This window comes from Sceloporus undulatus, chromosome 2 (assembly GCF_019175285.1).
Source record: "Sceloporus undulatus isolate JIND9_A2432 ecotype Alabama chromosome 2, SceUnd_v1.1, whole genome shotgun sequence".
In the NCBI taxonomy this organism is placed as follows: Eukaryota; Metazoa; Chordata; class Lepidosauria; order Squamata; family Phrynosomatidae; genus Sceloporus; species Sceloporus undulatus.
The window spans coordinates 58,078,896-58,101,319 of record NC_056523.1 but is presented as its reverse complement, the minus strand read 5'-3'; the positions used below and the strand labels follow the sequence as shown (position 1 = coordinate 58,101,319).

The following is a 22,424-nucleotide window of genomic DNA, read 5'->3' as shown; positions in this document are numbered from 1 at the left end:
TATGCAGGTGCTAAAAATGACCATGAATACATTCAAAAAGAAGGATGATATTTAAATATTTAAAAGCACAATACCTTCTTTGCTAATTTCAAGTCTTCTATCAAATCTTCTTCTCCTTGTGAAAGTTCAAAAATAGCCTATAAAACAGAAAATAGTCTTGAGAAATTTATTAATTCCAATGGGCTTAAGCAATTTCCCCAACATTTACCTTGTTTTAACTTTTTATAATGTGTAGGTTCCTCTAGTTAAAATAATTATATTTATTATATAATTTGTTTGTATATTTCAGGACAGGATATAAACCAATGAATGGAAACAAGAAGGTGAGATGTGCTCCTCGTTTACTTTTAACTGGGTTATGACTTTACTGTGATGTTTTGACCACAGTTATGTTGTGATGCATAGGTAAAAAGGTAAATGTTTCCTCTTGACTTTAATGTCTAGTCGTAATTGACTGTAGGGGATGGTGCTCATCTCCATTACTAAGCTGAAGAGCCAGGGGATGTGGGCTGTCTCAGGTGACATCCTGGGGGCGAGTGACACCAATACCTAAATTTAGAATTTTAGTTTGTATACATTATGTACTGTTTAAGTATTTTATTTATTTGCATGTGTAAATTGTTTATGCATTTTATGTGTTTTTATGTAATTTTGTAAACCGCTTTGATCTTTTTGGAAAGGCGGTATATAATTATTATTATTATTATTATTATTATTATCATCATTATTATTATTAATACTCCCCAAACAAAGAAGAAGAAGGCCCTCCCTCCATGCCAACTGCCATCTTATGTCCTGGAAGGAGTGAAAAGATAGGCCCAGTGCCATCAGGCCCAGCCTCGATTAAGAAGAAGAGCCCTCCCTCCAGTCCATCTGCATTGGTCCAGGCCTCAGAGGGAGAGAAGAATTGCTGGACCTGATCCCCTTCCCCACCACCATTCCCTTCTACTTTTGTGCCATGTCTTTTTAGATTGTAAGCCTGAGGGCAGGGAACTGTCTAATTAAATAATAATTGTAAGCCACTCTTAGAGCCTTTAAAGTGAAAAGAGTGGGGTATAAATACCGTAAATAAATAAACATCCACTTTTGGGTAGAAATGGGCTGTGGCATTCACCTAAATCCCTTTTAAATGCTGGAGTTGGGGGGGGGCTCAGTGGAAGGAGAAGGAAGAGGCCTCAGGGTTTTTTTACATATAAAATTAAATTTTTAATTTTAATTTTTTGAAAAAAATCTTAACTTTTTCTTTAAAAAAATCTTACTTTACCAAACATTCACTTTGATCACATGAAACTATGTACATGTAAATACATTCAGGCTGTGCATATGATATTGTAATTTAACAGTATACTTTTAGTTCTGCTAGTTGTTTATATCACATCTATCGCCATAACATCCAGTGATATATGAGAATTACAATTTATGAGTAACATTAGTACAAAAATATTACTTAGGATTTTCTATGGTATGGTATGGGAAGAGGTCAATGGGGAGGGTGATGCCATGAGTTACTGCACTGGTTGACACAACCCTCGTGATACCACTGTCTTGAGTCCCAGTGCTGTTAGCTGGTCTTCTGTTATATTATGCTATATCAGGTAGAAGCAATCTCAGAGGGCAAATGCACTTTCAAGGAGTTAAATATCTGTTTGAAAATCTTCCCATAGTCGAGGAAACAGAATGAAGGGAATGTGAGGACTTTTGCTCACAGAAAGAAGACAAGGAAACTTCAAGGAGAAGCATGAAAGAGAGGAGGGCTTGTAAGACGAATGCGTGAGCTCTGACTTAAACCCAGAGCTGAAGAACCGAAAAACAAAGGAATTGTGCTTCAAACATAGCTAAATGACCAAACAAGATGATTCCGCGCAAAGCACTGATGTGACGAAAGTATTTGGCAACCGAGGTGAGGAAAGTCTGAAAACTTGGAAGCTGAAGCGGGGTGCCGTCCAGGTGTGATGAACTATGACCGGGAAGAACCTTATCTCCTGAGTCGCCATGATGAGGAACTGACAGGACAATGGAGAGCTTTGAACAGAACGAGTTGCTTTGAACACGGACTGATCTGAACAACCTGTCTGTCCTCCCAAAAGAAGAAGTTGAGTAATGGGCTGCAATATTGCAAGACTTCAGCAGCCAAAAGCCAGAGAGAAGAAAAAGTATAAAGGCCCTGGACTTTCACCTCCATTTTGTTGGCACCATCCGCGGCAACGGTGTCATCCCCAGCCTTCGAGAACAACTGATCAATGTTTGGTGGAAGGAAAGTGTGTGTGAGTATTGTATGAATGTGTGAGTGAAAGAGCTCTTGATAATCAATTATGTTTATCACACTATGCTCTTAAAGAGGTACTATTCCAGTGTGACTCCTCTAGCTGCCTCCTGTTGCATGCTGGGATTGGCAGTTTTAAGGAGCTGAACTTCTCTGCCTGAGAATTCTAAATACCCCTCCTTGTTGTTTTATTATGGTTGTTTTTAATCTTGTATATTGTCTGCACTTCGGTGCATTTTGTTAGCCGCCCTGATCGTTTGGAAGGGCGGGGTACAAATAAAAATTTTTATTTATTTATTTATTTATCCTTGGCTTAGAGAAATGGACCTTTACTGTTCCTAAGAATTGTGACAGGGAAAAAAGAACTGGTTTGGCATGGAAACTGAAGGCCTGAAGTTGAATGGGAAGCAGGCAATGAGTAGCTAATAGGTGAAAATGCTAAGCAAATAATGAAAGCATCCAAAATTAGAAAGAGAGACTGTGAAAAACTCTCTCGTCTCGGAGCATACTAACAAACTTGTATCAGCTGTTGGAGAGCCAACAGTGTAGTGGTTGGAGTGTTGCACTAGGATTCTGGAGTCCAGGATTTGTAACCCCACTTGGTCATGGAAACCTGCAGGGTCATCTTGGGCAAGTCACACTCCCTCAGCTTCAGACAAAAGCAAAGGCAAACCTACACTGAATGAATCTTGCCAAGAAAATCCTCATGATAGGTTTGCTTAAGGGTTGCTATAAATCTGAAATGACTTGAAGGCACACAACAACACATCTGCTGTTGACAAAAGTAGTAAGAACATTTTTAAGGCTGGGGGCTCTGTCTAAGCTCCCAAACGTGGTAACATAAGGGAACATGAAATGCAGATACTAACTAACCAGCTAAACCTTTGAACAGAAGTCTCTAATCAGAGAAGTCATCAAGGTTCGGCATAACTGGGAATATGCCAGGGATCACAACTTGAAAGAGGGGCCACCATTGACTGGAGACTCTGAAATATGCTTCTTACTCACTACCATCTTTATTTGCCTTGTACATTGGTAAGATGTTGCTGTTCTTGTTGTGTACCTTCGTGTCATTTCTGACCTATGGTGACCCCAAGGGGAACCTACCACAGGTTTTTTTGGGCAAAATTTGTTCAGAGAGGATTTGCTTTTTCATGCACAAGCCTATAGAGATTAACAGCAGAATGTGGCTCAGTTTCCCTTTGAAAACCAGAAGACTAGCCAATAAGCAACAGAGGATATATAATGATGACTGCAACAGTTTTAAATATGCAAAGTGGTGTTCACTCTTTAAGAGAGGTTACCATTTCTGTTTTGCCTAGGACATGTGACTCTATGCAACCAGATATCTGATTCTCCCCATAGAAATTCAGTCAGCAAGTTGTGCCCTGCAGTCTGCAGATCACAGACATATGTAACACTAGCATATGTAAGACCCAAGGATCATTACACATCCTCTGTTGCTTATTGGCTAAGCCTTTGGAGTTAGCAGCCCAAGTAACTATCTCCTATGGAAGCTAGCAGCCCAAGTAACTATCTCATGTGGAGGTAACAGATCAGCCAGGAGAGTAGCTTGTTCATGAGGCGCTAAGTGACCCACTAAGTACCTGCTAAAGTACCAATTCTGCTTCTGCTAAAGTGAGATACCAGTCTAAATTAACTGCCACAGAACAAAAATCCAGCATTTGCTCCAGCTTTCATCATTTTTGCACAGCTTGGATGGCCTGAGCCTACACATCACAAGAAGAGACCTACTGTATTGAAAACATAGACTGTTTCACAATCCCATGAGTCTTTAAGATAAGACAGTCTTCACTTAATATGTGAGAAAAAGGCAGGTTTTTGCCCAGTTTCTTTCTGGCTTCAGAAAAAAAAATGAGAAGAAGGGGGGCAGAGAAGGCAATACTTTTTCTTCCTCCATTATTTTACTTACTGCTATGGAAGTGTGGGTATATGATCCCACACCACATTTTTTCCTCCCTTGGTTCGAGTAATTTGATCCTACTTGCTTTACAGTGATTCCCATTAAACACAGCGGAATTTAGTTCTAAGTACTTTTCTCAGAAATGCAGTCTTAGAGGTGTTGTGCTGAACAAGTAGTGCGTGTGTCTATTTAATCTCTAGCTTTAAAAAATTTAGTGGGTCTATGTCATTTTCTTTCTGTTTGCTCAGAACAAATTGGTTTGTAATGTTTTTTCCCCCAAAAAAGATGATGATGGTAGGAGTCTGTTTATTTAGATGAATTAACATGGTCTCCCTCATTCCCCTGGCTTGGTTAAAAATGGTTCTTTTTTTCCCTCTGGCAGTCTAAAGTATATTGATGGGTTCCTGATGTATATGGGTAGGGAAAGTGTGTTGAAGTTTGAAATAAGTCCTTTTATTTCCAGAAGAATAGCCATGCTGTCTGTTGAACCAAAAATAACAGGCTTCAATTTTATTCATGTGTATCTGAGAGTAAGATTCCATGAAATAAAGAGTGAGGAAGTTACATCTTGGTAAACATCAATAGGATCAGCCCAAATGGATGAGTCTTGTAGCTATTCATAGGCTGACACACAACCCATGTGCATCGGACTCAGGATGTGAGTTTTATTTAGCTATACACATAAGTCACCTCTTTTCAGGTCCTAGTACTACATTGCTTCCCATAGTGCTTATTGTTTTCAAGCCTGGATAGCTTTGCTCAGGTAGTGGCATATTTAGGGTTGGTGTCAATCGGTGAGGTAACTCATGCTGTCACCAAAAACACGGGCACACACATGTTGCGCTGCTACTGAGAAGAATAGGACTTGAGGCCCCACAATATTTAGCATCTGCAGGAGAGGGGGGCTCCAGGATGGAACCCCCATGATGCAAAAGGCAAACTGTATTGTTTCAGAATCTATTCTTCACCTTTCACATTATACTTTTCTTTGTTCTGGTTTGAGAAATACAAGAAAACTGGAAATACACAGTCATTCTAGAAATTAACTGTGAAAAATATACTTTGCTTTTGGTATTGAAAAGGAGTGACTGAACACTGGGATTTCTGGAAATTTTAAGTCAATTACTGTCAATTACTGTTGTGTTATTTTCTTCTTCCACATGAGTGTAAGAATGTCACAAGCCTAAATACCCTAAAGGCACCAGATCCCAAATCATTTTGGGATTTTATCATGTGCGGCTTTTAAACTGCCATAAAACAGTAATGTCATTGGATAATAGTGCCCTTGGTGATACGTATCACACAATGCCGCTTCCCTTTTGTCATTGCTTTGTCCTCTGACTGTGGTTAGAGGGCTGAAGAGAGCATAAGGAGCCAGTGACAGCCCAGTTGTGCTAATGAAGGGACGTACAGTAGGGAGTGCTCCCTAATCTAGTATGTATGCACTTCCCTTCACTAATGTGATCCTGACGAGAATGGAGGTGGTGTGATAAGGTCCTCAGAAACTAAGAAGGGACAGCCCTAGTTAGTACTTGAGTGGAAGACCACCAAGAAATACCAGATGCTGTATGTTATACGCTGTATTTCAGAGAAGAAAATCTGGCAAAACTTCTGAATATTCCTTACCTAAGAAAATGGTATGGAATTCATGGGGTTGCTTTAAGCTGACAGGCAACTTGAAGGCATATATATATACACAAACACACATAAGCATCTCAGACTGTTAAAATGATTTTCAGTTTATTTGGTTTAATCACCTCTGAGTTTAATGCCTTATTAATCTTACTCTGAATCCAGTAGAAAGTATTTTATTATTCCATTTATCTAAAATCTTTTTCAAAGTGGTGTACAATCAATCATATTACAAAACATGACAACAAACCTCAATTCTCAACAAAACATTAAAACAGGTGCAGATTATACCAGTTATCCAGCTAAGGAAACTGTTGAACTGACCTTGGCAAGAATAATACTAATAAAACATAAATTGCTGTTGTGCGCCTTCAATTAGTTCTGACTTGTGGTGACCCTAAGGCAAGCCTATCATGGGTTTTTTCCTAACAATATTTGTTCAGAGGGGATTTGCTTTTTTTGAGGCTGAAAGAGTGTGACTTGCCCAAGGTCACTGAATGGGTTTACATGGCCAAGTGTGGATTTGAACCCTAGTCTACTGGAGTCCTAGTCCAACATTCAAACCAATGTATCACACTGACTCCCAAAACAGAAATATGTTAAAACAGAAATATGTTTTCATTACTTTAGATTTTTAACTTTAGGTTTTTAAATCAGCGCTGAAATGTGGGTGTATACTGTAGAGGCAGTATTAACCAGGGAGCAAGGATTTAATGGTTTATTGACCAACCCATCATGAGCTGCAATTCTATCTAGTTCTGAGCCCCAAAGTCATTTTATTATATACATCCAACACATCCTCATCAACACTGCTAGCAGAATTTTTCTGATTATATTATTGCTTCAACCAAACCTGACCCCCCCCCAATGCAGACTGATTGGTTGTTGATACTATAATTTAGCTAATCTCCTGAGACATCCAAGTGGGCTGCACAGAATCCTTATTAGCTGACTGAGGTTAAGGAATGGACTTTGCTTTCCAAACTGGTTCTGTTCCTACTTCTCAGTCTATTTCACTGAGCCCTGGAGTCCTGATTATTATTGAAAGCATTTGAACCCTTTCGTTTGTGTGACTGGACATTACAGTGTAATGCATCGTGGGTGTATATGTTATTAATGATGGCCTGACTAAGAAAATCGCAGTTGTTTGGGGAGAGAACATAATTTTAGAAACAATCAGCAACAGCTATTCAAAGCTATTCACCTACAACCTATTCAAAGAGGGCAATTTACCCTCTTTGGTTTTAAGCAAATGAAAACATTACATTCTACCTGATCTTTCTACCAGGACAAGGATACTAGGCTACATGGGAAATGCTAGCTGGACCTGATGTAGGGCAACTCAGATGTGTGATGTTGTTCAGTACAGTGATGAGACCAGCTTGAGCATGAGTCTTGCTAGCAAGCTCATAATAGGATATTGTTGAAAGAAGCCAGTAACTGTTTCGCCCTTTTTTTTAACCCCAAAATCTATTTTGCGTGGCAAAGCAATGCTAACTACAATGGACCCTTGTTATATGCTGGGCTTTGGTTCCAAGATCTCCCCTGTATAACAAAATCCGTGGATGCTCAAGTCCCATTAAATATAATGACATAGCAAAATGGTGTCCCTTACAAAAAATGGAAAATTAAGGTTTGATATTTGAAAATTATACTTTTTTAACATTTTCAAACCATGTATGCTTGAATCAGTGTATAAGAAGGGCCAACTGTACTAGGAGTCATAATGAAAAAAGACCAGACTAGAGTCAAAGCAGAGCAAGAAAAGAAAAACAATAGGACTAGCTGTTAAGTCTTCTTTTTTTAAAAAAAATGCAGGTCTTTACTTAACAGCCTTTCTGTAAAACAGACAGCAAACACAGAGTTCCCTATCAGACTCCCATCAGGCACAGTGCAGATCCAGACTTGTATAGCTTCGACAGGTTGCTGAATCATGTACCTTCAGACTGTATACCCCAAGGCCCTTTAATCAGGATTACTTGTAGCATGCAGAATACTATGTTATGCAATGCATGGCATTTCCTTCATTTCTAAAATATTTTCTTCAATTTCATAGCCTAATTGCTATGAATTCTTTTATCCAAGAAAGATATAAAACTATTTAACCCTACCTCCTATATTTTAGGAGAAAGTATTATTAGCTTCTGCCATCATATCTCCTGGGTCAAGAATACACTGTGTTCACGAGGGATACTTTAAAAGGCTGGAACACCTGTGTATGTCACTGTTCTCATTTACTCTGTGCAGGCCAAGGAGATACCATGTTTTCCCATGGTATTATTTCCCAAAAATAAGACATACCCATAAAATAAGCAGTAGCAGGATTTCTAAGCATTTGTGCAATATAGGCCATATCCTGAAAATAAGAAATAGTGATAGGTCTAGCACGGAACGGAAGGGGGCAGGAAGGAAGCAGAAAGATTGGGGCCAATAGTTCTAAAGGAGGAGAGGAGACCCAGCACAAAGTGGAGAAAGAGGAGAGGACAACAGGCCACCCCACCACCCCAGGAAAGAGATGTGTAGTACCTCCTGCTGCATGCTCCATCTCACCTGGTGGACTGCTGGCCTCAGACTGCTTCCTGCCAGGACCAGGACCCAGGTACCCAGCCAGGAACACCTGTTCCCTTTTGGAAGGGGAAAATGGATGGGTGCCTGCTGCTGGCAGTGGTGCCCTTTTGGGGGACCCGTCTCGGGGGGGGGGGGGTAAGAGCAAGGGCCAATCCATCTTTGGAGGGTATATTTTAATATATTTTAATGTAATTAATTTAACTGTATTCTGATGTTAACTGTAATTTGATTAATTTAACTGTATTTAGTTAAGATAAGGGGATGAATTTTTAGTTGTGTATGTGTTATGTAATTGTTTATGCATTTTTGTAAACTGTTTTGATCTGTTGGAAAGGCGGTATATAAATAAAAATTGTTATTGTTGTTGTTGTTGTTGTTATTATAGGAAATGGAGTCGCAAGAAATTCAGGATGGAATTCCGGGTGTGAAGAGTTATGATGATGTTCCAGAAGAAGAAGACTGAACTATATTTGAATAAATGTAGATTGTTCTACCATACTTAATAAAAACAAGACATCCTCTAAAAATAAGCCATACTGTGTCTTCTTGAGGAAAAATAAATATAAGACAGTGTCTTATTTTTGGGGAAACATGGTAGTTGACTGTTCTTTTACTGCCTCAGGAAGTGAAAAATGTTTGGATTTTTATCCAGTGCCTGCTTATATGTGCACACATGCATTTATAAGTTCTTCTGAATTCCTTAATTGAGGGAGAAAAAACTGTTAAAAAATAGAAACAAACCTCTTGGCGCTTGATTTCTTTGGATGTGAGCATCTGATTGACACAGACATCAAAGGTCTCACTCCACAGTTTGCTGTCTCTTCGCTTGGTGCTAGCAGGGGGTACATTTCTAGTCCAGGGACGTGAAGCAAGCAGATCAGGACGACTGTCACTCCGGAAACTGATGGAGCGCTATAAAAATAATAATAAAGTTTTAAGTAGTTATACATTGGCTCACATTTTATTTCAATTATTGGGTTTGATGCAAATGGCATAAAGCTCACTGAGGGTCCTTGGATTGGTCACTATCTTTCACCCTAACTCACCTCATAATTGTCATGAGGATAAAATAGGTGGGACATTGGAAGAATGCACACTCCCTTGAGCAATTTGGAGAAAAGGTGGGACATACATGTAACAAGCAAGTTGTTTTCAGTGGTACAGTTATGGGGGGAAACTATCCCTTAGTCAGTATTATATCTACAGATATGCCACCCATGCTGAAACTGAAAGCAAAGCAAATGTTCCCAGAAAAAAAAATAGTATGAGTCAATGCACACAGTAATATCTGGATCATATTCTAACATAGACCTTAGTACTGTAATATAAATTAGCAACACTGCATAAAGCAAGACTATGAAAAAAGAACTACTGTGTTTAGTCAAAGTTTAATTCACTTTTCACACTGGGCAACTGGAACAAATGGATCTTCTGTTTCAATTACAAGAGCCTTATCACATTACAAAAGTAAGAAGAGAGGCAGTGTGATAGAAGCAACTTTCTGTTGACCTCTCCACATGACCTCAAAGCACTTCCATTCTATTTTTGAAGGAGACAGTTGTTGCACTGGAAAAATCAGCTTGGCAAAAGGCATGCATTTACAACCACCGCCCTCTGGAAGGAAAACAGAAGTGCAGAGAGGTAAACAGAAAGCCACTTCTCTCTCACTGCCTCTCAGCTTACTTTTATAATGCGCCAAGGCTCTAAACTACTTTCACTCAGTCAATCATCTTCTCTTTTCAAGTTTCCAGGTGTGTCCTGATGCATGCTCTGAAGATGCCAGCCAGAGATGCCGGTGAAAGATCAGGAATAAACTCTTCTAGAACATGGCCACAAAGCCCAAAAGACCCACAAAAAACTATGGATGCCGGCTCTGAAAGCCTTCACATTGTGTCCAGATAGTTATGGCAAAGTACACTTCAGAAGGCAGGAGTCATATGAATAAAATAGTACTGAGCGAAAATAATGGCGCTCAGATATGAAGTAAAGAGACATATGATTCAATTTCCTATATAAAGTCAATGCAAAAGCATACTACTTTTTAAAAAGAGGAAAATGGAGAAGAAAAATGCTAAGTTTCTATATCTTCACAGATAGCACAAAATTGGACTTTCATTGTTGACCACAGTGATTCATAAATTGGTAATTTTAAGACTGGGCTATTGTAATGCGCTTTATGTGATACCACTTTTGGCTTTGGTTCAGAAGCTGCGGCTAGTAGCTGATCATTAGGACACCTTACCAAGTTTACCCTGGATGTCATGGTAGCAGGCCATAACTAAAGCATTACATTTTGCTTATATTTATTTTATTTTATTTTATTTTATTTTATTTACGTTATTTATATCCCGCCCTTCAGCCCTAATGGCTCTCAGAGCGGCTTACAATTATTATTTTTAATAAGTATATACTGTATAGTCCTAAACAGCTCAGGACCATGCTATCTGAGACCTCACTCCAATTTAGATCAACACCAGTCTTTATGCTTAACAGAAGGGTCTTACAGTGGGACCTTGTTATCTGCTGGGGTTTGGTTCCTGGATCCCCCATGGATAACAAAATCTGTGGATGCTCAAGTCCCATTAAATAGAATGGCATAGCAAAATGGTGTCCCTTATACCAAATAGCAAAATCAAGGTTTGCTTTTTGCAATTTATACTTTTTTGGTATATTTTCAAGGCATGAATGCTAGAATCGGTGGAGAAAAAATCAGTGGATAAGGAGGCCAACTGTACTTTACATATTACAGCCTAGTAAGATTTGTGGTGCAGAAAAGGACTTATTTCATGATGTCACCTACCATGTGGAATGATCTCATTAAGATCCACCAAGCCTCCAATAAGGGGTGTTTCCACAGCTAGCTAAAAACACATTTATTTGCTCAGGTGTTTCTCTGATCACTAACCCATACCGCTATCCCCAGGGATTGTGCTGTATTATTTGATTAATTGATTTGATTGAATTTTATTAACATGGATTACTGGGAAACATTCTGGTATTTTTTAGTATAAAAATGAAAAACAGTATAAAACTATTTATAAATAAATAAAGGGAGAATAATGGAGAAAACACAGGAGGGGTACAATTGGATGGCACTCTCCTGTGGATGCATGAGAGAAACAACAAAGAGTCATATGGCACTTTAGAGAATGGTAAGTTTTATTTGACATCAACTTTCATTTACAGCAGTGCATCTTCCATCTAAAGAAGTCTGTCTTTTTACTGCAACAGAAAACACCTGTGGAAGCCTCGTAAAATGTGTATACAAAGAGTGTTGATCTGGGGGTAGTCACCTTGCCTGGAAGCAGAAGCAGGTTGGCATTTATATACTTCCCAAAAGCCAGACACTTTTGCAGTAATAATGCAGCAGTTCACTGTCTAGACTCAACAGGAAAATTTCCCCTTCTCTAAATGTTTCATTTGTATGCGAACAGTTGTACTTTACTAAGCACATATGTTGATTAATCAAGAAAAAAATTGCTTTTGTTCTACAAGTTTCTCTTACCTGATCTCTAGATACATTATTGTCAGACTCAACTGTTAAAGATACTGTCTGTGATATATGTAAAATGCAATTATGTAAACTGTAGGTTTAATACGTATTTTCAAATATTTATTTATTTAATATTTTTCTTAAAGGCTGTTAGAGCAGGATGACATTTTACACAAAAAACCATTTCTAAATCAAGAACTCCATAAATCCCACATTTGAGGGTGGAAGCTTATCAGTCTTGGATTTTTGGGTCTAACACTTTGATCAGGCTCAAGGGAGGTGGGGGGAGCCAAATACAAACAGTCACTAACCCTTGAATCCTGGTCTCTAACTGCCAGTTGACCTGGCCCTGGTTGTTACATCAATGTTTTGTATACATTACCTTGGCTACACACTGAAATGAGCACACATTTTGTCTCCTCTCCACAGGTTGGCTACTCGTATATTGTATATACTCATGTATAAGTCTAGAAATTTTAGTCAAAAAACTGACACACACCCCCCAACCATCAGCTTATTCACAGGTCAATATAAATACTGTACCTTAACTGTTATTAAAAAAAGAACCATCCCCTGGTGGAAGGCTTTAGGAGGAGCACAAACAGTTATGCTTGCTGGAATTTTGTAAGTTCTTTGACATTATTTTCCTTTAATTTTCCCTTTAGATCCTTTGTTACATGCCCCTAAGTTTTACTCTCAATTTATCCATGGGTTGTATCAAAATCCATGATTTTGGCCGCAAACCCTGCCCTCAACCTATAAATGAGGTCGACTTACAGTTGAATATATATGTTAATACATTGGCATCATATACATATGCTATGGACTTTATGTTACACCTATGTTCAGCAACTACACAGACTGGCAATAAACCTCTTTAAAATGCTGAATCAAAATATCCCTCCCCCGTGCAGCCTTAATATTCATTAGCTCATTCTATGGTAATTATATCACAATCTCAACAACCTTTTCAAACATACATGCTTCAAAAAGAGTATATTAGAATGGGAGATGTTTGTTGTTTCATATCCATATTTTCCTATATTGGGTCATTTCAATTCAATTCAACAAAAGTAGTGATGCTGGAAAATTAAACTTATTTTGATTATTTAGTAATTACACCATCAATCAACATTGGTTCCTCCTTCAAGTTCAACCTCAGATCATAAATACCATGATAGGTTATTCAGCTATATGTATTTTTAGGCAATATATAGCAATCTGGAACTTAATTAACCCATAACCCCTGTAGATAAATGGTATTTTTCAATGAGTATTTTAAAATGGAGCAGAGAGCAGCAGTTAAAAAAACTGATCACTTGGAGGTAGAATGTGAAAGTGGGAAGCTATCTGATTCAATTGGGAAAGATTATATTAAATAGTGCTATTCCTGCATTTTAGATTATCATTTCAAACTGTTAAGATTCCCAGAAAGATTATATTTCTAGGGGGGAAACCCACAATTTGCTATCTTGAATTGTTGTTGATAACCAGTTGAAATAATTATTTATGCAAGTAAGAAGGTTAAAAAAATATGCTTGCACTTCCATCAGAATAATGGGGGAAAGGCCTATTCAGGTTATTTCCATGCAAAGAGGCATGACACCAGACTGATAAACAAGCAAAGAGGTTTACCTGAAGGGTCTGACCAAATCGCTTCAAAGGAGTTGCTCGGACAGGAGGAATTAAACTTGCTAGTGACGTCACTCTAGAAAGAGGCCTGACCCGTTTATTACTTGGCTCCTGTAAATTGCAGGCAAAATAATTATATGTTAGAATCATAAATTAACACTGTGATTGCATATACAAGAAAGATTCACAATAAGATTGTTGTAATAGTATCAACAAAAGCTATTCTCAGAGCTTCTGCCAGCCAAAACCAAGAATCTGGTTACACAATTTGAGGCTCATGGAAAAAGAGGTTTCATGTTAGTGAAAGCAAAGAGGATAACTTTTTTTCTTTCTCATCATCTTAATTTTCTTCTGATATGTCGTGCTGAAGTGAGCCAGTGTGGTATAGTGGTTTGAGTGTTGGGACTATGGCTCTGGAAACGAGGATTCAATTCCCCACTCAGCCATGGAAACCCACTGGGTGACCTTGGGCAAGTCTCACACACTCTCAGCTCCATAAAAACTCATGAAAGGTTCACTGTAAGTCGGAAATGACATGAAGACACACAAAAAAGCTTAAGTGCTCAGATCAAAGTCTAGCTGTTAAAGTCCAAATGCTAAAGTGTTGTTAATTGTTTAATCATATTTTCCCTGCTTTTTTTATGTAAAACAAAGCTCTTAAACAAAAACACAACATATATAAACCAATACAAATTAAAACAAAAGAACTAGATACTAAGAGCAACACTATCTAAGGAACAAAAGAACATCCATCTAAACAAATAGCATTAAAACCAGCCTATCAAAAGGGAAGGGGGGGTCTCTATTGGGTATTCAGCATGTTTAAGATGATTACCAAACAGGCCCTATCACTCTTGCACAGTCTCTGATGTCTATCCCCATAGCTTCATGAGAGACTAGATGATTTCTTAGGATTGTTATATAGCTAGGGGTGACAGGGGTTCCTTTTCCTTTCTATTTCCCCCTCATTTACAGTGCAGGGAGGAAGATTAACTTCATGGTGCATATAACATCCCACAACCTTACGAGCTACCTCCAGGAATCTGTAACCTGTTACAATATCAAGCAACCTTTTAACTCTCCTGCTATTCTTCCTACATATACACAAACACACACACTTTCATTCTCAGCATTCCATTATCTCTCTGCCCCAGAGTCCGAGAGCAAAGATTCTTTTAAACATTTTCATTAATTTGCAGATATCCTTCTGCATACCTGGGTAAGTCCTCCAAGTAAGCAAAATCCACTTTATTTTGGCAATAGAGTGATTCAGACAGCAATAAATGAACACAACCAATTCTCATGCTGACAATCATGTTTTGTTTTGTTTCGTTTTTGCTGAGTATACAATACATAGCTCTATCAGACATCTGAAGTTTACAGGAAAGATGTTATAGAAGGGGAGAAAAGAGGCACAGCATATGTATGAAGCTTCTCTCTCACAGACAGATAGAGTGGAATCCTATTGTTTGCTCTTCGTGTTCAGTGGGTTCCAAGTAACTATGATCAGGACTGTACTTTTAGCCAGACATCTTTACACCTACGTCTAATCAATTATCTGAAAAATTCCGACCAGCTGTAATAATGTAAAAGGTCCAGCAGCTATGCTTGTCATGATGACCTTGCCACTGAAGGGCATAGATGCAGTTTAAAAACAGAAATATTTGGCTTCATATTTTTCTCCCTTTTTGTAGACAAATCATTATACATTTCTGCATTCAATAGATCATATATCCCAAGAGGCACAAAATTAAACAGCTAAAAATTACAGTACTATATCTAGAAAGGTCATTTGCACATCTGATCATATATACATCTCTCAAAGGTATTATACTATATATATGACACAAAATTCAATATGTATTTAAATGAAACGACACATTAAAGTGTAATAAGCACCTAGGAAGACAGAGAAATGGAATAACATCTCATATAGTATTTAATCCCCTGTGTGCCAAAATCCTTATAAAATCTAATATTCTGTTGCTGCAGACTAGAAAAAATGTACACAAAACTATGACAAAAGAGACAAAAAAGCAACAACAGTAAATAATTTTTAGTTTACTATTACCCTTGCCTTCCTAATCTCCATCCGACATTGACGGGATCTTGGGCAGCACATGTAAAAGGCAAGATCGAATAGAAAATCCCAAATCTTCCAAGTGGTATAAATGAAACTGACCCAAAAGTCCAAATCTTCCAGGAGATGTAAATAAGCTCACCAACAATCATATTTCAAGTACATTCAAAGCCTGTTCACCTCTCTTTTTCAGCCATGATTTTGAAGTTTGTTTAAGCACCTCGTAACTATAGCTTGTCTAGAAAAACGCCTGTGAAAACAAAGGTGATCTTACTACAGTCTTCCACATGTTAGCATATTCAAGTTAACAATTCTTCATATTAAAAAAAAAAGTCAAAGCAGCAGTGGCTTCATTATTATCGGTCAGCAGTATTATTTCCAGCACAGCTAGAGACAGGAGAACCAAAGCTCACATACATATTCATTTTCTCCACAAATAAAGCTGAAATCCATTAGTACCCTAAAATATGGCATAAAAATGGTTAAAAGGCTTGTTTAAATAAATTGATTTATTCATTTGTGGATCCAGGTAACATTACAAAACAAAACAAAACAAAACACCAGGCTGCACCCTCATCTTCAGCAAAGGTACATTCGGCTCCTTTTGTCTTCAGCAGCAGCAACTTGGCTCAGCCTTTTTAAAGGTACATTTATTTTTTATGCCACTGCAGCATCACTGGAATACTGAACACAGAAAAAAAATCTTTGAGCTTTCACTATAAATCTCCTCTCGATGGCGTCTCAGCCACCAGCTGTTTCTTACTTAGCATGCCAATGCTGTTGTGTCACAATTCTCCCTTGGTAGCAAGAAGCTTCTCATCAATCATACTGCACTGCAGTCAGAAGACCCTTAAGTCTCAAGTGTGCAGGCTAGAGCGGCACTACAATACACCAGGCTAATAAAGCTCACCTGGTTATATATTTCCTCTGCTTTGATGCCTCCAGAATATAATAACCTATTTAATAAATATATTGATAACTGCTTCCATAATTCAGATTCAAGGGCCATCTGAGGGTTTTTATCCTGAAACTGTAGCATCCCTGTTGACACCAATAAGATGTTCCAGGATGTTTTACAGTCATATCCTGCTACTGACTATCTTAATTTCTCCTCCTCTCACTCTCCCCAAGCAACCTGCTCTTGTGTGTGTATGTGTGCCTTCACCTATCGATTTATGGCAACCACATGAATTTCATAGCGTTTTCTTAGGCAAGGAATCTTCAGAGGTGGTTCTGCCAGTTCCTTCCTGTGAAATACAGCCCACAGCACCTGGTATTTGTTGGCAGTCTCCCAACCAAGTACTAACCAGGACTGAAGCTGCTTAGCTTCCAAGATCACATAAGATCTGGTGCCTTTAGGTTATTTAGGCCTTAACCTGTTCTGATAATCTTGAAAGGGCCCAACTGCCAACTATTGATCTGCCACAAATACAAGGTACATTTCATATATTCACCCCAAACATTGGAAGATTCGTACAAATGAACAGCAAATAACACACTACAAAGAAAAGCAGGGTTAGGGGCCTTTTTTTCTTTTGAAATACAATGGGCCCCTGCTATCCACTGGGGTTTGGTTCCAGAACCCCACATGGATATCAAAATCTATGGATGCTCAAGTCTCATTAAATACAATGGCACAGAACAATGGTGTTTCTTGTAAAAAAAATGGCAAAATCAAGGCATGCTTCTTGGAATTTATATATTTTTAGAATATTTTCACTCTGTGGATGGTTGAATCTGTGGATTAAAAAAATCCATGGATACAGAGGACCAACTGTACTATATTCCTTTGGGATCTACTGGGGCAATACTTGGTTGAGACTCTTTTGCATTTTTTTCTCTCATGTTTTCTTTTCTGTTTCTTCAGTCAGTGATAGGGACAGATAATTTCTGCCAGTCCATAGTGCAGCTAGGCTTCAATCTCAGGACAGAAGCTCAGGATCTTGCAGATGGCTTTGGGGGGGAGGGGGGAGAAGGAAAGTGATGTAGACAGCAGTAGGACCTGGACCAGTATGCACATGTTGGGACCCATCAGAGATGGTCCTACTCATTAAAGCACAGAGTCTTTTATCTCATTAAGAAACATATAATCAGAGGGCTTGCAGACTAAAATACACAGTTATAGATGTTCATCTTTTTATTACTATATACAATATTACAATGTATTTCCCTCTTCTAAAGCAAAATTGTGCTTATATCCAAGGAAACATATTTAGCCTCAAGGCAGGAAAGTAAACACCATTCTATGCCCGTAATCATGGCAATGCTATGGTATGAGTTTAATATCCAAAAATGCAGACGCTCAGATTATTTCTTATTTTTCATGAAAGCTTGCAATTTCTTGTTGTTCTTACATATCAAGAATGCAGAAGCATCTGCACACCTCCCAACCTCTGTAATACACATATCTATCTAAAGAATTAAATCCCATTACCTAGGTCTAGTATCACTTAGCTGCCAGTGGTTTCTTGTGGCTTCCATACCAGTGAATGAACTTTGGGATTTAATCCTGACTTTGAAAGAACTATCCAAGATGCTAGGCCCTGTCCTGCAAATGATCAATCTGGAAATGACATGATCCAGCCACATAAATAGGACCCAACTGCTTTGCTCTTTCATGCAGAATCTGTACTCCAAGGCAAGGCTCAGTCTGGAGCAAGCTTGTTTTCTGCTTGTTTTTAGAGACTAGGACATGGAGCAATGGATTCAAACTACAGGAAAAATGATTCCACCTAAACATTACGAAGGATGTCTTGACGATAAGAGCTGTTCAGCAGTGGAATATGCTGCCTCAGAGTATGGCAGAGTCTCCTCCTTTGGAGGTTTTAAACAGCTCATCAGATCTCATGTTGTTGTTAACTGCAGTTAAGTCAACTTCAACTTATGGCAACCTTATGAATGAGAATCCTTCAAGTTATCCTATCAGCAATAGCCCTGCTCAGGTCTCGGAGACTCAGGGCCGTGGCTTCCTTGATTGAGTCCATCCATCTGGAATGCAGCTTTCCTCTTTCATGCTGCTTTCCACCTTATCAAGCATTATACTTTTTTCTAATCAGTCATGACTTCTCATGATATGTTTAAAGTACAACAGCCTCAGTTTAGTCATCTTGGTTTCTAGGGAGAGTTTGGGCTTGATTTGCTTTAGGAATCATTTATTTGTCTCTTTAGCAGTCCATAGTATCTGTAGAACTCTTCTCCAGTATCAGATTTCAAATGAGTTGATGTCTCTTCAGATTTCACAATTATACATATAAATGGGGAAAATGCTGCCATGGAAAATCCTAACTATATTCAATGATATATCTTTATATTTGAGGATCTTCTCTAGTTCCTTCATAGCTGCCTTTCAAAGGTCTAGTCTTCTTGACTGCAGTCTACATTGCAATTAATGACTGAGCCAAGGTATGGAAAATCCTGAACTATTTTAATGTCTTTTGTCTAATTTAAAGTTATGTAATTAACTGTAAACCTGCCATTGCATTTTGTTCCTTGACTTTGTTGTATCTTCTGGCATGGTCTCTGGTTTTATTTTGGATTGCTTTTCATTCAGACATTCAAAAGAGGGTTACCATGGCTCTTTCAGCACTAACAAATGTTAGCTATGTTGCCACTGTCATTGTCTCTGAGAGATCTTCACCAGTGTCAGCCCCTTCCTACTGCTGCTGCCCAGTAGCTGTTTGGCCATTTAGTCCACAGCTCCTCAATAAAATCTTATCTGACATGGGAAACCCTACCAGCCATACTGATGATATCAGCAGAACATCTTGCCTCAAAGAAGTACACAATCCCACCACTAGGAAAGGTAATGCCATTGAATCTTACACAGTTAGAAGAATATCTAAAAGGCACTCAAATTAAATAATGATGTGATACCATGTCATCTAAGCTTGACAGAGGCAATGAGAACAAAAAGGGGCTCTTTGCCACAAATTATGATGCCAAAAACCTCAGTTTAGGATAATCCTATTTTCTCCAATGTGGATACTAGCCAGGTACCCTAAAATATTCGGTCATCTTTGCTCCCCATTTTTTCCAAGAGGCATACATACGCAACTTATCGAGTTTTGGGCTGGATGATATGACCATGTTCAAGAAACGGGCAGAATTAGTGTTTACTCAGGCAGACATTGGACTAGGACTCTAGAAATCAAGGTTTGATTACCTGCCTGGCTATGGAAACCCACTGGGTGACGTTGGGCGAGTCACACACTCTCAGCTCCAGAAAACCCCATGATAGGGTTGATTATAGTCACTATAAGCCAGAAACAACTTGAAGGCAAACAACATCAACCCAGTAAATTGAGCACACACCTGCCAATTGGCTACTAATACAACACTTTCAGTCTCAGAGGATGGCAAAGGTAAACCCCCTCTGAAGAGACTTGCCAAGAAAACCCTATGATTGGTTCACCTTGGGGTTGCCATAAATCAGAAATGACTTGAAGGCACACAGCAACAACATAAACTAGTGCAGCTACTTCATGTAGTGTCTAGAGTGTAAAATTAGAACAAGGTCTGAAAAGCAAATTTATTAAATATATGACATTTAAAAGAAAGGGCTGAACCCAATTTTTATTGAAAAGGTTACATTACACACTTTGCTATGACTGGAAAGCAACTGCACGTTGAAATAAGATTTTTATTTCCAACTGGACTGGCAATATGCCATCTTCCTTGAGAAACCAACATTCTTCTGCAGAGACATCAAAGTGATGTCATTCATCTCTTGGTTCTTTGAACAGAACTAAACCCTGTCTGCAGGCCTATATACTACGTTTTGCCCTAATAATGGTGGAAGGTGACAAAATCTGCACTCTGGTATTACTAGAGTGATGTTTATCTCTACTTATATATATTATTCTGATTTTCTTCTAAATGTATACACATTTTCTAGAAAGCTACTTTTTGGCATGTTTTTGTACTTTTCTGTATTAAAGTTGTATATAACTTAAAGTAACCTCATAAATGCTGTTCTTCAGCAAAGTCCAATGCTGACTGCATAAAATTCAATGAATGAAATGTATCTTCTGGCTGGTATCCAATCTTTTATGACAAGTGAAAAGTCTTATTTGCCAGACCACATCAGACAACTGTCTCAGTTTTCAGAATGTTCTTGCTCTGTAACTGTATCACTTAGCAGTCTAGAGCATGATGAACTTCCTTCCTGTGCATATCTATTCTCTCCTTAACAACAATAGATTATCTCTTTCAAAAAGAGATAAATAGTTTCTGGTAACAAAATCAAAATGTTGACATTTAAAAATACATCTGAAATTATCCCTGCTTTGTTCCCAAACAATAATTAAGCACTATGAACTTGTTCAGATGATCTTATATGGCTTCATAAGCTGGGATATGAATTAACTTTTTGTCCATGCTCTCACCCTCTCTTCATGGCATGCCACAATTAAACCAAGAAGTCTTGAATGAAGTGCATTTTCTGTTTTGCCCAAAGCAAGAAAATCTGGTTACAGGTCTGGAAAAAGTATGGATTAAAACCAACTTGAGACCATGGTCTAAGATCTGGGTTTTTAGAAGTAACAAAAAATAGCTACCGTTTCCCAGTTTTAATGAAATGGAAAACTACATTTAATTAGGGGGTTCCTAGTTTAATTGCAGGTTGCTACGGAAGGAGCAGCAAATGGCCTAGGACTGGTGAATGTTTTAATCATAGCATGATATGCCAGGAGGTGCAAAGAGGGTTCTGTGCTTGCATCTTGTTCACATCTTAGCTTTTAAAGTCATGATTGTTTGAAAACATCTATGCCCTGCAGTCCACAGGATGGAGCCTTTACCCTTTTATAAATGGCTAGGGTACAGATATTGACTATTCACACTACAGCTCATGCACAAGAACAAAAATAACAGAATAGCTTGCTGAAGGAATGGGAATTCCTCTAGCTTCAGAAAAGGATTGGCTTGTCAGAATAAGTTAATTCTATATCACAATACTGATTAGCTTCCTTTACAGTTCATCCAACAAGACCACCCAAAGGCTCCTTACCTCATTCCAAAGAATAAAAGGAGAAATCGATTCAATTTTCTTAAGAAACAAACAAAAAGCAATCGGCCAAATTTCCCCTATTGTCTTTAGACTGACAGAGGCAATGACCTGAATAATAAGTACTAGAAAACAACAACGTTGACTGAAACAGGTGCAACAGACTGAGGTATTTGTCTGTGGGTTTTTTGTCTGAATAGGTTATTTTTTAAGAAGATAATTAGTTTCATCCATAAAGCAAGTGTGTATGAGGGAGGGAGGGAGAGCTTGTATTTGAGGAAAACACGTAATTTCTGTATAAAAAACTGAAAAACAAGCCTTCAGAAAAATATTCCCAAGGGTGTATTGTATGTTAACAGTCACTAATGTACCCTGCAGCCATGCATCCACTGTACTCACAGTGTCAAGTTATTCTTTTGGTCATTCATCATAGCCAAACCTTATAGTGACCTACAAAGTGAGAACATTTAAAGACTGCGGTCTTATGTGCATTTATTTGGGAATAAGCCCCACTGAAATCTGGGGTCTTACTAAGTACAAATATAGGGCTGGACTGAAAACCACCTTATACACAATGTCCTGAAGAAAATCTGAGTTAGAAAGCATGACAATCATAACTCATGTATTTTAAACAAGATTCTCCCAGCAGTCCAGTCATGAAAGATACTGTAGTACATAAATGTATTCACAGGGCATAACAGTATTTTACAGCATGGTGCCAGTTTGAGTTGTACTTTGTGAATATACAATGCTGAGCAAAGCCAACCACCTGAAACTGCCATAAACAAAATGGAATTTATTTTATGCAACAATGACTAAAAGAAGAGAAAT

At 38.3% G+C, this 22,424-nt stretch overlaps 1 protein-coding gene across 4 annotated transcripts in view; it reads right to left on the bottom strand.

The window, feature by feature from the left end:
* Positions 1-22,424, bottom strand: part of ARHGEF3 (Rho guanine nucleotide exchange factor 3) — a 50,490-nt gene that overhangs the window by 11,989 nt on the left and 16,077 nt on the right. For 2 of the 4 annotated variants that reach the window (XM_042454468.1, XM_042454467.1), the window contains 4 exons: positions 15,584-15,842; positions 13,516-13,623; positions 9,129-9,299; positions 75-137 (listed from right to left, as the gene is read on the bottom strand). In XM_042454468.1, the coding sequence (XP_042310402.1) occupies positions 75-137; positions 9,129-9,299; positions 13,516-13,623; positions 15,584-15,634 (393 nt within the window). In that variant the 5' untranslated portion in view covers positions 15,635-15,842. The remainder of the gene's footprint in view (positions 1-74; positions 138-9,128; positions 9,300-13,515; positions 13,624-15,583; positions 15,843-22,424) is intronic. The other 2 variants (XR_006102456.1, XM_042454469.1) reach the window with 1 other exon arrangement.